Source organism: Galleria mellonella, unplaced genomic scaffold (genome assembly GCF_026898425.1).
Source record: "Galleria mellonella isolate WM207_F2 unplaced genomic scaffold, CSIRO_AGI_GalMel_v1 utg312, whole genome shotgun sequence".
NCBI lineage: Eukaryota > Metazoa > Arthropoda > Insecta > Lepidoptera > Pyralidae > Galleria > Galleria mellonella.
In genome coordinates, this window is record NW_026442074.1 from 4,406,775 (window position 1) to 4,422,915 (window position 16,141).

At 30.6% G+C, this 16,141-nt stretch overlaps 1 protein-coding gene across 5 annotated transcripts in view; it reads right to left on the minus strand.

Annotated features, from left to right (window-relative positions):
* LOC113515076 (uncharacterized) overlaps nt 1-15,527 on the minus strand; it is a 40,342-nt gene extending 24,815 nt beyond the window's left edge. For all 5 annotated transcript variants that reach the window (XM_052895806.1, XM_052895809.1, XM_052895808.1 and 2 more), the window contains exon 1: nt 15,135-15,527. In XM_052895806.1, coding sequence (XP_052751766.1) covers nt 15,135-15,293 — 159 coding nt within the window. In that variant the 5' untranslated portion in view covers nt 15,294-15,527. The remainder of the gene's footprint in view (nt 1-15,134) is intronic.
* Nucleotides 15,528-16,141: the final 614 nt, after the last annotated feature.

Sequence of the window (16,141 nt, forward strand, 5' to 3'; positions counted from 1 at the left end):
CTTGCAATAACGATCCCATCAGTGGGGCTGGCTCCGGGAGGAATTAGCAACAAACTCTACATCTCATTCTCAGGTCGCAGAGCAAGAAGTCTAACGACTTTAATCAGTCTAAAATAGACAAAATCTTCAAAATAAAAAATACCTAGTCCATCTTTCAAAAAGTTCATAACAAGGGCATATAATAAGGAGAGGGCAAAACTTTCCTTTGTATAAGGCACTTACTTTTACAGATAAAAATACGTTATAGTTAGTATGTAATGTGTCACATTATGGCAGACAGACAAAAATATACGCCTAGAACGGTACATTAACACGGCAGGGTTTTAGTTTTATTTTATTCTGTGGTATTGCTATTGAACACTACGAACCACAGTTGCTTTTTTAAGTTGTGAATCTGCCGAGCGTAGCGTGGAATGTCGTCTGTGGCGAAGTCATATATTAGCTGTCTTATACGTTATTGTAAACGGCGTGTGTAATTAGCGGTTGAAGATAAGAGCTAACCGTTATCTTAGCTGGCGCAAGGCACCTTATGCCTGGACCAGTGGGATGCGTGGACGCATGCCAAAATGGTGACGTGATAACACGACACACTGTCTCGACAATTTACATTATCTGAAATGACATACTATGGTCTACGGAATGGCGACCGTGTGAAATCGATATCGTGGTTTTAATGTGGCGTGCACATAACATGTTTGCATTAAAATTAAACACATATCAATGTGCGACTTGAACCAAATGAGCGAATTCTCCCTTATTCAATTTATGTTTCGTATAAACGCGCTAAGAGCATTTCACGAGCATTGTAAAAAATTAAAAATAGTAAATTATTCTTGTAGTAACAGCAGTATCTAACTTGTTTTTTAAAGTTGTTGTTTTACAAGCAAACTTGGAAGCAACAAGTAACCAGTATAGAAGAGAGCTTGTGGTCATATCAAAAGACGAAAACAAGACTGCTTTTGACAATGATATTAAAGAATGCAAAGTTTTCAAAGAGAATGCAATTAACTATTTATTTAGCAATAAATAAACATTATAGATAATAAAAGCATAGTGTTTTAAAAAGTATCTGGAGGCGATCTATATTCCTTAATGGAAAAAGGTGCATGCAGATTGAAGTAACGTTAAGGGAGTTTGGTTGTTAAGTTATAAATTACCGTTATTATAATAAATGTAAATCAAATTTAATTTTGTTGTCGGACTCTCAGAGTCACTTTCAGGTAGAAGTGAAATATAAGATTTGAGACATTTTGTTTTCAATTCTTTTTTGTTAGTTCGTATTAACAAAGCCGGTCAATATGAAAAGTGCAACAACGCCGCAGTTCAGGTAAAAACTACGTATCGACTTGAAGCTTTTGCTTTTCCCTTTTTTTTTCATTTCATGTTTGCTACTCCAGAACTCCGTCATTTTAAACCAATTTGGAATTATTTTTTTTCTTTTAAAGAATATATTTTCAAACTGGTTCCATAAAAATTACATTAAAATCAGTTCAGTAGTTTAGTTTTTAAATCAAAATGACCTACCTTATTTTGCCATAATTAAAGTCGGTATTTCTCTTTTTGTGGAACAAAAACTACCTGTGATATCATATCTGATACAATTCGTATCTATAGGGGAAAGTTACAACAAAAATGACGTTAAAATTAAAATAAACATGAGATGTAACATGCAAAGAATGCAGCTAAATGCAGTACAAATTGCAGCATTTCGTCGCTACGGTTCCACACCGGATTGAGTATTTATTATTAAAAATAAAGGTATTTTTAGTAATGTATATACATAAATACTATATAATTTAACTTGTTTCTGTAATATATATGTGAAGTCGTCTGTGTGATCGAAATAAACAATAGACTAAATTTTTATGAACGATCCTTTTCACATATCCTTCGCCATATCAAAAACTATCTATACGCTAAATTTTATAACGATTAGTTTAACAGCCATAGATTACATACATATAGATACATTCAAAAGTACTATTACATTTATAACAAAGTTATATAAAATTAATATTATAGCGACATAAACCTAATTGAGCAAATTATTATAAAGATTATGTCCTAAAATTGATGGAGGTTATGGGCAGCAGCGTCCCTCTTAAAATATCTCCAAAGCCTAACTACGGTTGTCAATCTGCCTGTCATACGTGGCAACTACTGGCAGAATCTCCCAAGGTGGAGGCTTATGTTCAACAGTGGACAGTTGAAGGCTGATATATAATCTGATGTCCTAAAAAACAATTTCAATTGTAACAAAACCAGTTTAAGTAAAATCCAAACTACTGAATTGATTTTTTTAATTTTTTTTATGGGACTAATCTGTAAGTATAGCGTTTCAGATAAAGAATTATCCAGATGGATTAAAACTGAAGAGGTTATGAAGTGACGAACGTAAAAAAAGGATCGATTTGAGAACCTCCTTCTTTTTGAAGTCGTTTGAAAATTGGACAAATCTTACAGAGCGGTAAAAAAAGTGGAAGGGACAATTCGAATTTTATCGAAATCTGGGTGTTTATACGTAATTGTATACCAAGCTTTTAGTTCTTTTTTAATTTTTTGCTTATAAATATTTACAAAACTAATTTTAAATATGTACTAGATATAGATTAAATAAAACAGTAGAGAAGATATCATGTTTTTACATGCCTATTTTGTGGGTGATACTACCATACAGCATGCCATTACTAATAATATTAAGTGCTGTCTCTGTTTATTAATTAGTCCATTCTAATTTGTGGCAACCGTGCCAATGATAACGAGGGGAGAGGGAGAAGGTTGTCGAAATGTCAAAGTGGCATTACCTATATACCTTTTAGAAGATAACATTGATAAATATTATTACATAAGTAACAATTATTATAAAATAAATATGTTTACAACAGTACTTCAAAATGAAATAGTATGTTGATTATTTACTTGTGGTGAACGTTATAAAATATAAACGTAGAGTAAAGTGAATGAGTACTTTCTACTAATATTATAAATATGAAAATTTGTAAAAATAATTGTTATTTGCTTAAACGGCTGAACGCTTTTGAATGAAATTTGGTACTTGCTGTTTCGCGCGGCATGACCCGCCTGCATCTATACAGCAATACTTTATATACTGAGTCGCGTACAACAGCTAGTAGAAATATATATTGATTTAAAAGCATTCCCCTAAATATATCAGAATGAAGCTGTCTTCCAATTTCCATAATCTAATCACAACTTCAGGCACTCTCTAATGAAATGATGACATGAAAAAATTACCATAAATCCATAAATTTGGGAGTACCTATTTTACTAATTTTTATAAAAAAAAAACAACGGTCTACTATGGAATTTTATGAAGAATTCGAACATCTTTGAGTTTTAATATGCAAGTATAAAATATATAGTAAAACCGATATAAATAACCTATACTAATATAATAAAGTGGAGGAGTTTGTTTGTTTGAACGCGCTAATTTCTGGAGCTTTTTGCAATACGATACGATTACGGGGGAAACCGCGGGATATAGCTACTTAAAGTACAAAATCATTACTGATAAAATTTCGGGGATTTGGCCTAAAAACAAAAAAAAAATACCAAAAATATCAGTCTGTGGGATTAAACAAATGACATTCCCTATTTCACAATCAGAGAATTCCATTATGTCTATTTATGCACGTCATATATACTGAAACTACTACTGAAACTTGGCATAGTTATATGCCAATAAACATTAGGGTAGGTCATAACTTTCACAGAGAATCAAAGAATAATATTTTATATTAGATATTCGTAGGTTCTGTTACAACGTAAGTAATAATACGAGTAGATAACAACTTTATTTACATACTCTTTCAAATTGTAAAGTCACTATTCTACCGTTGGATTGCAAATATTGTTTTACTTAAAGAAATACCGATAAGAAATGATAGCTGTTGATTTTTTTTCTGGGAAAAATTTTTACCTAAATCTTTCGAGAGAAATGACTACTAGTATAGCTTGGCTGTAATGTTTCATTCATAAAATTACTTAAATATAATAGTAGTAAAATATCAGTTAATTTTTTTTTTTATAAAACCTATCAAGGGAGAAACAAGATGCATGTTAGACATGTGATTTGTTTAAATTTTCTGTAGTACATATATGTACTTGTATAAGAATAAATAATTTTATTTATTTGCCCATTATTAACAAAATTAAAGTAGTTAATCAAAAGTATTATGAATTACAAATAAATGGAATAATAACAAACATTTCATATTCTGACATTTGGAAATGAACATACACAATTAAATTCGTATTGTGCTAATTAGTTGCGTGGCAATGAGCCTTGAAAATGTAATCAATTTGCAGCGTTGTAATTAGATAACGACTGAACCTCTAAACAGCTGGATCTACGGTACTGTTATTATAACATTGTTTATACTTAACATCTAGCTTAAGAATAGACAATTATATGTTATTCATCAAAATTCATTATATCTTACTAGCGTCTACAGCTTATTCAAGTAAAGCATTTTAATTTATTCGGATGCCAAAGACAATCATAGAATTTTACAAGCCCTTTTTGACGATACAAAAGATGACTTTGTATAAAAGTATAAAATATTAATTTCCGTTATCTCTGAGATGACAACGAAAACCTAGCAGTCGTCAATCAGTGAGTCATTTCGTATGAACAAATCAAAGACATTTCTAGCAAAAAATCAAAGAAGACAAACTTCTTTGAGTCCTTGAGAGAATTGTTCCTTGAAAGTGTTTCGAGCCTTATATATTACTGATGGATAATGAATACGCAAACCTTGTGGCAGTCTATGAGACTGGCTTATATTCAATAATAATTTAGCTGTAAATTCATAATATTGTATGAGAGGGTGCATAATGTATTACTGGTAAGGTCATGGATGGTGTTAAGCGTCGTTTATAAACAACAACAACGCCTTGAGCATAACACATAGAGCGTACAAGTAAGAACCTATCACTTATATTCGTTTATACAAAACAAGTATATATTCTACCTGAAAAAAAAAATCGATAAACTGCGTGATATTTCATAAATAACTTACTATAGCAAATATATAAATTTAGAACGCGTAATCGCATGTTGACATATAGATTTTTCTGTGCGACAAGCAGTTTTTTATCACAAAATTATACGAGACCAATTCAGGAACAAACCTTATAGATTACAAAGATAATTGTGAAAATCGGTTCAAATTGTGCAACATAATTACGTAACAGTCGCAAAAAATATCAATAAAACCTTTGGCATGTAAACATTTTTTGGATGTCGCTTATAAAAACAATAGGTACAGAGATAATAGACTTGCTGAAAATAGACTGCATACAATCAAATAAATCATTTATTTTAACCAACTTGTGACATTTATAGTAGAACATGTCGATATATTCTTATATAAGGTTTAGAAAAACATATTTTCGAAATTAACTTATAGATATTAATTAGTTTTAAAAGTTTCGAAGTTTTATTAAACGGAGACAAAATGTAGCGCCTATTTCTATGGAACTGCATAGAAAAAAATAAATATTTTTATTCAAGTAAACTTAGATAAGCCTTTTTGAATAGTATTTATTTTTTTTATTTCCACCCAAAGTAATTTGTTCCAAGAACAACGGGCATGAAACTCATCTGTTGCTTTTTTAAAGTAAAATTATATAAATATATAAAAGCAAATTAAGACATACACTTATATCGTAATTTGAGAAGCTAACCGTATCAACTGAAGTATTTGAGAACGAAATTGGTGTTATTTGAAATTATTAAAATACATGAACCGATAGATATTAAAGATCAAGTTATTAGAAAAATATTATAAATTCTTTCTTATTATTCTTAATTAATTTGTTTTAATTAATTTGTTTAAATGATTCAAAAAGGAGAAAGGGGAGATGTCCGTTCAATCATCTAACAATAATAAAGAACCGTTTTATCAAACACGAATATACAGACTGATACAAAACTATTCGCAGGCAGGTAATTGTTCCTAGAAATCAGAAATGTAATCGTATCCGCCAAAATTATTTTATTCGATATAACAATACCATTAGGAGAAAAATAATAAACCATCATAATTTATTGACCCTGACCTCTAACACTGTGAATACTGTTACAATTAAAATTTAGGTGCTGGTAAACATCTTCAAATATAATTATTATTTTTAGACCCGACGTATAAAGTTAAAAAAATCAATAACTCAATAACAAAGTGACAAGGTCAAGCCGTAAAAAAAGGTATTTTCCCTAGATAATAGATAGAGCCCCACATTCTCCCAATAAAGGTAACATATCTCACATCTAACTAGCAAGTATTTTATGTCAAGCTCTCTTATTCTAAATCATCGAATAGGGAGTTTCACGTTTCATAGGTACTGACGTCATCAAAATGTGCGAGGCGTGCCGGCGGCAGCGGTGGGCGCTCGGGGCAGCTTCCCCGTGGGTCAGGGTCGGGCCACAGGAGCTTAGAGAGCGGAATCGAATCGATCCCGCCCTTGTACCTTCATATTAACAGATAACTTCCCGCTGACACAACGGAACTGCGAAGTTAAACGGAGCGATCTTGCATTGCCACCTGTTGCTTTACGGATTGAGACGCCTGTACGAGTGTTATTGTGGATATATGTATATATGTACCTATGTAATATACCAACATTATAAATATGAAAGGAACTCACTGTTCGAACGATTAATTATCAGGAGCGATTATATATATTATATTTAGTATGGAATCTTAAATTTTAAAACCTTCAATAGTTTAATTTAAAATATGTCTCTAAATCAAAACATATTGCTGGAAACCTTCTCAACTAATTTTTTAAAATTTTATATATTATACTAAACAAAATATACTTAGCAATAAAAACTAATAAAATCTATGTAGATTTCTAGATACAGCCGGAGTACACTCAGAAAAGAGGCTATTTTATGGAAATGACCTATGACAAACTAGCCAGGTGTATTGCTATAGTATTCAATTAGCTAGCACATCATGTTTTTTATACTACTATGGTGGTAAACAAGCATACGGCCCGTCTGATGATACACAAACTTACTGTAGCCTATGGACGCCTATAATACCAGAGATGTCACGCATGCGTTGCCGACCCTTAAGAAAATTCAATATAATTTTTAAGAACCCCATGCTGTAGTCTCTAGGGAAAGCCCCGGCAGGAAGATCATTTCACAACCTGAGTGTTCCTGGGAGGAAGCTCCTCTGAAAACGCACTGCGCGTGACCATTCTTGTTCTAATGTATGAGGAAGGATACCACAGATACCGATCGCTATCGAGCGGTGCGCTAAAGGTGGCTGTAGGTATATAATATCGAAAAATGTTTTTAGAACATAATCTATTTATACAGGCGATAAAAGATGTAAAGAGAAGCAAACTCTCGCCTTAAATTGATAATGTAAAACTAAATTTTGAATACTGATTAAGATAACGCAATTGAACGATGAGATATTGGGATCCTTCTGGCACCCATGTAATTATCTCTAAAACTACTATTTTAATTTCATAATTTTGCAAAATAAAGGTATGGGCCATAAATTAAATGGAAAGCAGTTATGATGGAATTCTAATAAAATGTTGTATATATTGTACGGCACTGGGAGTAATTATTTTTGTTATAATATCAAATTGAAATTTTAGTTTCCTTTTTTTAAGCGTTTTTATCCCGAAGCCGTTACGATTAACATCAAGAGTCAACATCTCATTCTCTTATAATATCTCGCAATGTACGCGAAAACAACTTTACGATTTAATTGCAGGTTGAAAGAGATAAGACTCGCCACTTCCTATCATGTGATGTACTTACACAAGAATAATATTCTTGTCTGCTTGCTGTGATCAAAAAGAGCTTCACATGTACAAGGTTTCGATACAATTTATTATGTTTCCATAACATTTCGGTATTGCGAATGAAAACGTTACTCCCTGCTCTGTATTGTCCTTAATTCCTTATAAATGATGGTATATATCTGTGACTTAGTCCCCGTGACCAGGATATATTGATTAGCCGAAATAAATAGTAAACATGTCCTTCTTCATGCGAACAAATATACAGTGTGTACGCTAAATTTTACGATGATTAGATGAGCATTTGAGGTGCTAAGAGGTAACCAACAATATTTTTATAATAATAATATTTGTAAGGATAATAATTAGATATGATGTCCACGATTTCGTCTACGTCTTAATCAGTTTATTTTGTGTAAATATTACATGATTCAGAATTATTTTAAGATAATTTTACCAACAATTGAGTTTACTCATGTATTGGTCTTATATTAATTTTATAATTTAAATTATTGATCCATTAAGGCACCACGTTGCAAAAAAGATTTGAGACTTACATAAAAAACATTGAGTACTCAGTTCTTTCACAGTTGGATAAAATATCGAATATTTACATATAGACAACAGATGAGATAGTGGGCTGGGCGCAAGTTTTCCAAGCGTTGGCGTAATGTTACTTACGCCAGTTATATAAATAATGTCTACTCTTTTAGTTAAAAGCCTTCTTGTTACACTTTAATATGGGTACCTATCTATAGGCAGTTAAATTATATATACTACACTATATGAATAAATAGACATGATGAAATCAGAAATAACTTACTCTATTTAAAAAAAAATACATTTTTTTTATCCATTTTAAGATTCATGTTATTTTTTAATTTGTGACGATTTTGGATCTCCCAGGACCTAATTTTACTTGAACTGAACCTTGTTTGTCGAAGTTAGAAATGTGACAATAACATTATAACAGTAACGTGGGTAAACTCAGAAATAATACAATAAAATTTGAATGAACTTCCTACTGTGGTCAAGTCGTATATTTTTTATTCCGGGAAGTTTGGCGATCTCTACTGAATAATAATAATATGGAATCACGGAAGCGGACTAAATTAATTTACCTAAATAAACATCGATGCTAGTAGTTAGTAGTGGATTAGTTTTTAAATATCATTAAAATTATGTTATAATAGATAATCATCGTATATATATATATATATATATATATATATAGTCATATATCGTGAAAATTTGTCTATATGTTTAGATATCTGTTACTCAATCACACTTTAACAACTAATATGAAAAGGTGCAGTCTGACGCGGGCAAAGTCTCTTACTACAATCAGCAACGCTCATAGCGAAAATTTTGCTTATGAATATCATTAACCACTGCATTAACATCATTTAAGAAATGTCTTCACAAGAAACAGCAATTACAAATAATGAAATAAAAATCTTAATAGTGAACAAATTAATATGTGACCAGCACATGTAAATCGGGAGTAATATTGTTTAAATAAAATAAAAAAGTAGTTTTTAATAACGTTCTCAATCCCAAATATTATGTATATGCTATATTTCTTTGGAGCCATTAACTCGACCAATCGTCATGAAATTCGTAAGGTCCAAAAGATAACAATCAAACACAATAAATGTGAAAGTGAGTTTGTTTCATTTGAGTTGAATACTCAAAATATTTATTCTTTTGTTACAATGTCTTCACAGGATAGACCCCAAGTCGACATATAATAAACATTTCAGCCCTTATGAATTCTGTTAACGAATAGACAAATTAAAAATCATTTTCAATTATTTTATAATATTACAATTTGTTTTTGATTTGTTAGGGAGTGTGTACACATGAGGGTAGTTCAAATTTCCGGCAAATACAAGGGAAATAAGATTGTGTTCGTGCAGAATTTATAAGAAAAATGGAAGGTACGCGTTAAAAATTGTTTCAAATTTTAAACGCATACCATATACTTTATCATTAAAATCAGTAATAAGAAATTAAAGACCTACCAATTCACAACAACGTAACAGACATTTTTTGCGGTGAGAGCGCAGTGGTGCGGCGGTAGCGGCCGGCGTGACGGTGGCACAATACGGCGCCGTACGCTTCCGTTACACCACGTAAACCTACACCGCAAGCTGCCCGCTGCCTATTGTCATGGACTGATGGCAAAATAGTGAAGGCTTACAGATTAGGTCTCAAAATATTATATGACATTTGTCCATTGTAGGTTTAGTAGTTTGACGTGCATTGGAAAACTATTTTTTTTTTTATGTGTGTAGGCGTGGACATGACATCTTCGCTTTAGTCAGCGTAACCTTGATGAATGATGAGATGAGGAGTGCTCAAAGTACGAGAGCGTATGCGAACCTATGCGTTTGTTAGAATAACGAATAAATCTTACACTGAATCATTTTAAAGTATGAATCAAGACATTACGTAGCGAGTATTATGTCGCCTGTGCCCAGACTTCTATATTAATATTTAAATTAGATATCTTGATTCATTATATATAATGTCCCTATATACTTGCTTTAAAGTAATATGTATGTCTGTATTTTAAGGTAGGATGGTATAAAAATACTTTAAAGCTACATATACATGCCTTTGATTTCACTGTTGGCATAATAATTAAAATATTTACAGCAAAAAGGAGTCTGTTTCGAGTATGTATGAGTTTGTATATAATGTTTATCTAGTCTGAAAAGAATAACTTTTAAGTTTCTTATACCCACTTTTCTTATTCATAACTGCTTACCGAACGGTGTCCAAATTAAGTATAAATTAGTAACCATAGCGATTGCGATTTGTTTAAGGCTTATTAAATTAAACTTTACGACTGCTACATAAGGTTTAGTTTATTTCGCTTACGAACCACGAGTTTATCTGACGTTAAAGAGAATGACACGAGACTGATGGCTAAAATTATGCAAGAAATGCAGATAAATTGGTACAATTTCAGTTATTTAAACTTTTTGATGGTTTTTCGTTAAGCGAACTTTGTCTGTAGGCTCCATTTAGGTAAGATAATTTTCATAATAGAATACGCCTACGCAAGAAAATTTAGCGCGAACTCCGGAATTACTCGAAGATCTCCATTCGATCGGAAAGAACAATAGAAAATAGCTATTCGGCAGGTAATTGGGCTGGTAAAGATATTGGATTTTATGATACTTTATTATTATAAATATTTGTGTTCATGCCAACCTTTACCCGCGACTTCGTTCGCGTTAAAATATTGATTGACCAGAATAAAACATAAACAATTCCTTTTCGGTTGTACCTTTAAAGCACCAAGAGATAAACACTTTCACATTTATAATATTCGTAGTAAGAACAAGTTAAAACTATATTAATAAAACATGTCGAAAAATTTAAGAGAACTAAATTGTGTCAGGTAAAAACAAGTGAATACTGTAGGAAATATAAAGTACAATATAGAAATAAATAAGTTCTGTCAAAAAAGAAAACTAACAACAAATTTAATAATTTCCTATGAAAATATATATATATATATATATATATATATTTTATATTTTAAAATGTTAGTGATAGCAAAAAATCTATAAAGTATTATTGTTATATAACAATAGAACAAATTTGGGCAGACTAACACAGTTCTATCCAAATCAAGCAAGGCTCTGTTATGAATGACTTACCATATTGCTTGTACCATATGTTTTGATAAAAAAAAAGAATTTGTACTGGATTGGAATTAATAGTATCTATTCAAACATTGATTCATACATGGGTAGATGACAATGTGCAAATTTTTTATATACAATTTTTCTAAATCCATTATATTTCACAACTGTCACGACAGTACAATATAAAAAATTCTAAACATTGCCAAATGAATATTGATATATTGTGCCAATTTTCATGTGTATTTCATTCAAGTATTTACTATTTATAAATTATTTAGGTTTTACTATTTTAAATGTATAACAACTATACCAAAATTATTTGTGATAACTAAATAATAACCAACATATCACAAACATATTTAGAAAGCAGTGGATAGAAATAATAATGAACCATTGACTTAAGATTCAGGACAGTTCTCAGATTGAGACTTCACTTTTTAGTTATATAACTAAGTGACGAAACTATACTAGTCCAACAATACTACATCCCCTATGCAACAAGCCTATTAATTTGAAAGCTTATACAAAATTATATTATCTACCACAGAAGCAGCTTTTAAACTCCCTGATAATATGTTATAGTAATAATAATAATTTATATAGTTTTGTTATTGTAGTAGTAGTAGCATTAAATACACCAAAATAAAACTTTAGAAAAAAATACTTCATTTATTACAAAATTTCTGTGAGACAGACTGAGGAGTAAACTCTCAGAATTAAAATTAAAATAATTAATATAGATTCGAAATTGACAAAGATACTGTACAACATAAAAAGAAAAAATAAAAAAAAAAGACAGAAAGAAGAAATAAATGTAAAAAAAAACAACAATAATAACTCCTGTTACTTCTTGAAATTGAATGAAAAATATGATGGGATAGTTTATCCAATATTCAAAGTATGGATTTCATAACATTGTAATACTACTGGTGAGTGCAATTACTTATTTAAATAAATAATTAACTAAACCTTTTGGTTTCCTCACATGGAAATATCTGTTTGGATATAAACTAAATCTTAACTCATCCTTATGTATAATGCAATAAATGTAAAATACAAATAAATAAATATAACATTAGAATAAACAGTAATATAAAATAAACAATAGTAAAAAAAAGTATATAAGTAATAGGTAAAGACTAGTCATTACCAAACATTACTACAATAAGATATTATTAGTGTTTCCATTTCATATACCTATACTTTTACACCTATAATATCCTCATTATTTTTTACACAACAGTAAATTTAAAATGTGTTGCATTGTTAAATTATGCACATTCACTAAGATTTAATGATAAAGAACATGATTGTGAGGCTTTTATTATTCTAATTAAAGAAGTGGCAACAATATAATAACATCTGTGAGAAACCAAAATGTTATTACTGCACATCTTTTCAACCAATTTCAAAGAGGACATATATCTTCAATAATTGATGATTCTCTTTGCAATTAACTTGCTTTAGTTGAAAGGATGAGCAGCAGCATCCCTCTTACAACATCTCTGAAGCCTAACTGTGGTTGCCAATATGCCTATCAAACGTGGCAACTACTGGCAAATCCTCCCAAAACATAAGCATCCCCTTATGTTCCGCAGTGGACCATTAAGAGCTGATATCATGATGATAATTGTGCCATAAAAATATAAATGATTTTTGTTCGTTTTGTAGACCATAACAAGTTTAAATTATTAACAGTTAAACAGGACAGTTAAAGGATGATATGATGATGATAATGAATATTAAATTATACTGTTACCCAAGTCAGTTCATGTGAATGAATGACTGGGATATGTTTACTGGCTGGAATAAAAAGTACCCTATATCTTCTCCATCCCATTCAATATGTGTATATCAAATTCCATAGTGATTGGTTAAGCCATTAAGACACTAAGGGTTAACAAACAAACTCATACAATACTTATTTAATGTTCCGTTAAGAAGAATAGAGTTGGTTATACAAGCTCCCCTATCTCTTGCATTGACAACAACTACTTAATGACATTATGGGCCCCTATCTGCAGTTAATCATGTTTGCTTCAAATTGCTTAAGTTTCAGTGAAGATGATGTGAGTTATAACTTATTAGTATTATTCCTTTTAATTATAAATATGTGTTATTGTACTGATGCTTTCCTGGGTGACTGTAAAGCCCACCCAGTTGATAAAACCTTTTAAACCTTTACCTTAAAAAATTTTTGTAAGAAAATATAAGTTTATTATCTGAAGTAGTCTCAAAATTAACATTGTTGTACATATTTTGTTCCACCATAATACCACTAATAGTAGGTGAGGAAAGTATTGCTAATAATTAGTACCCTCTGGAAACCTTTTTGTCATGCAACTTAGAATGGCAAACAATTTGCAGGCCACCTGATGAAAAGTGGTAACTGTCATCTATAGACATGAGCAGTACCATGGATATAATAGAGTATACTGTTACACCCATGATACCCCCCATGCACTGCCATTCCCGAGGACTCAGGTGTTAATCCTCTATGCCCTGTAAATTCACTGCCAAACCCCACACTTTAAACCGAAACAGCCATGCAAACACAACTGCTTCACAGTAGAAACATGAATGGGAATTGTTGTTAATTCTTGTCAAATTCATCAAAGGTACAATATTTCTACGTTCACTCTCACTGATGGCCTGTAAGCATCTACCAGTTAGATTTTAACCAATGCTTAAGGTGCCCTTAAGCATTGGTTTAAATCTATTACTATAAAATTGGTATAACACTTATTGGTGTACACATAGTAAGGGATTGTGATAATCATAGGTTAGTTTTTTTTTTTCTGGTCATTCAGTATAAACCAGTCACATAGATAAAATCACAGATATATAAAAATTTCATTATAAATTTTCTATTATTTTTTTTAATTCTACTGATTCTCAGGCATATTTTGAGATGATTTAATTTTAGTATTATAAAATTATAATTCTTCTTGGTTCAAACTATATTCAAAGATATAATAACAAATGGTGATTAGAAGTACTTTTAATTAAATCAAATTTCTAATAAAAATAAATATTATCACTAACAGAGTACACAGAAGCATTGTCAATTGTCACAGTTAATAAGTAAAGTTTTTATTCAAAATATTTTGTTTTTAAAATAATATTATATATACAAACTTTAAAATATTTTTTATGCTTACTACTTGTATCTTGATAAATAATAGATGTCACACTGACACACACATAGGGCTCTCACATAATACAGTCTCCTATTATCATGTTACTTAAGAAGCATAATTTAAAGTAATATATGTTTTGTTAATTACACAAACTACTTGAGTAATAATAATGAAATGATGATTCAACAACAATTTAGTTTTGTTGTAGTTCTCATATAATTTTTAATATTCAAAGATAACTCCATGATGTACTGTCTAATAATATCAATATTATAAACAAATGCAATTATTGCATACTCATGCTTAAGGTGTTATTATCCAAAATTGCATTTTTATTTTTGACATTTCGAAACACTTCGCCATGTTAAACTGCCTACTTGTAGCGAATGTCATAGTTCACAAATGGTTTAAATTGATTATGTTTATAATATCAAATAAGTAAGAATCGTGCATTATTATTATCATTTTATGCAGACCATTAAATATTTAAAACACTGTTTAAATTATCAAAATAAAAAATGGCAGCAAGAGATCGCCTTACCTCAACTTCGCTGTTGCTAGCCGGATTTACAGGTTTAAGATCCGAATTGGGTTGTAAGTCATTAACCAGATTGTGTGCTTTCGAGTCTTCATTTATGATGTTTGTGGAACTTTTATCTGGGGCTTTTGGTTCCTTATCATACTCCGGCGGAGGAGCCATCTTGAAGGAGAGCAGTCAGATGACACAAGTCTTATGACTTTTACACACAAAGAACACTTTCTACCCCGTTTTGATGTTTATTTACACAATCTAACTATTGAAACATCGTGATTCATTAATTTAATTTCAATTTACCTAAAGTTCTAACAATTTGCAAAACCAAATTCATCATTTTCGACAGCTTCCGACTAACATTTTTAACGACTACATGCGTGCCCTCTAGTGGATTTGTCAATCAAATACGCTTGACAAAGACAAATGACATAACGAAAAGAAAGTAGGTAAGTATGAGAAAACCTGTGGAATTAAAGCTTCGTCAAAGATAGTGAATATATACTTATATAAAAAGCTGTGATTACACGAACACAAGTAACATTTTATTAATTGAAAGTTTTAATATACAAAAAAAAAAGTATATATATATATATATATATATATATATATATATATATATATATATATATATATATATATATATTAAAAAATTCAAATCGCTTTACAAATAACGGAGTTTTGAAGCGTTATAAAATAGAAAAAAAATACAATCCATTTAGGCATCGGTTCAGAATATTGGCTTATATTGGTACGTTTTTTGATCAACAAATAACTATAATATCTCCGTGCCATACATATTTTTAACTTGAAGAGAATTACTAGTGAGCTGTACTGTATACTCACATAAATATATATACCTGCACAGGATTATATCTCTACCAAATAGTTAAAAACTTGAGTCGTGCTTGTATCTATTGTTGCAAAACGTAGACGGACTGCCTGACTCAAGCAAGCTATTAGGATTTTATCATTGACCGTTTAAGTCCCTATAATAATAAAAAGAAAAAAGATTT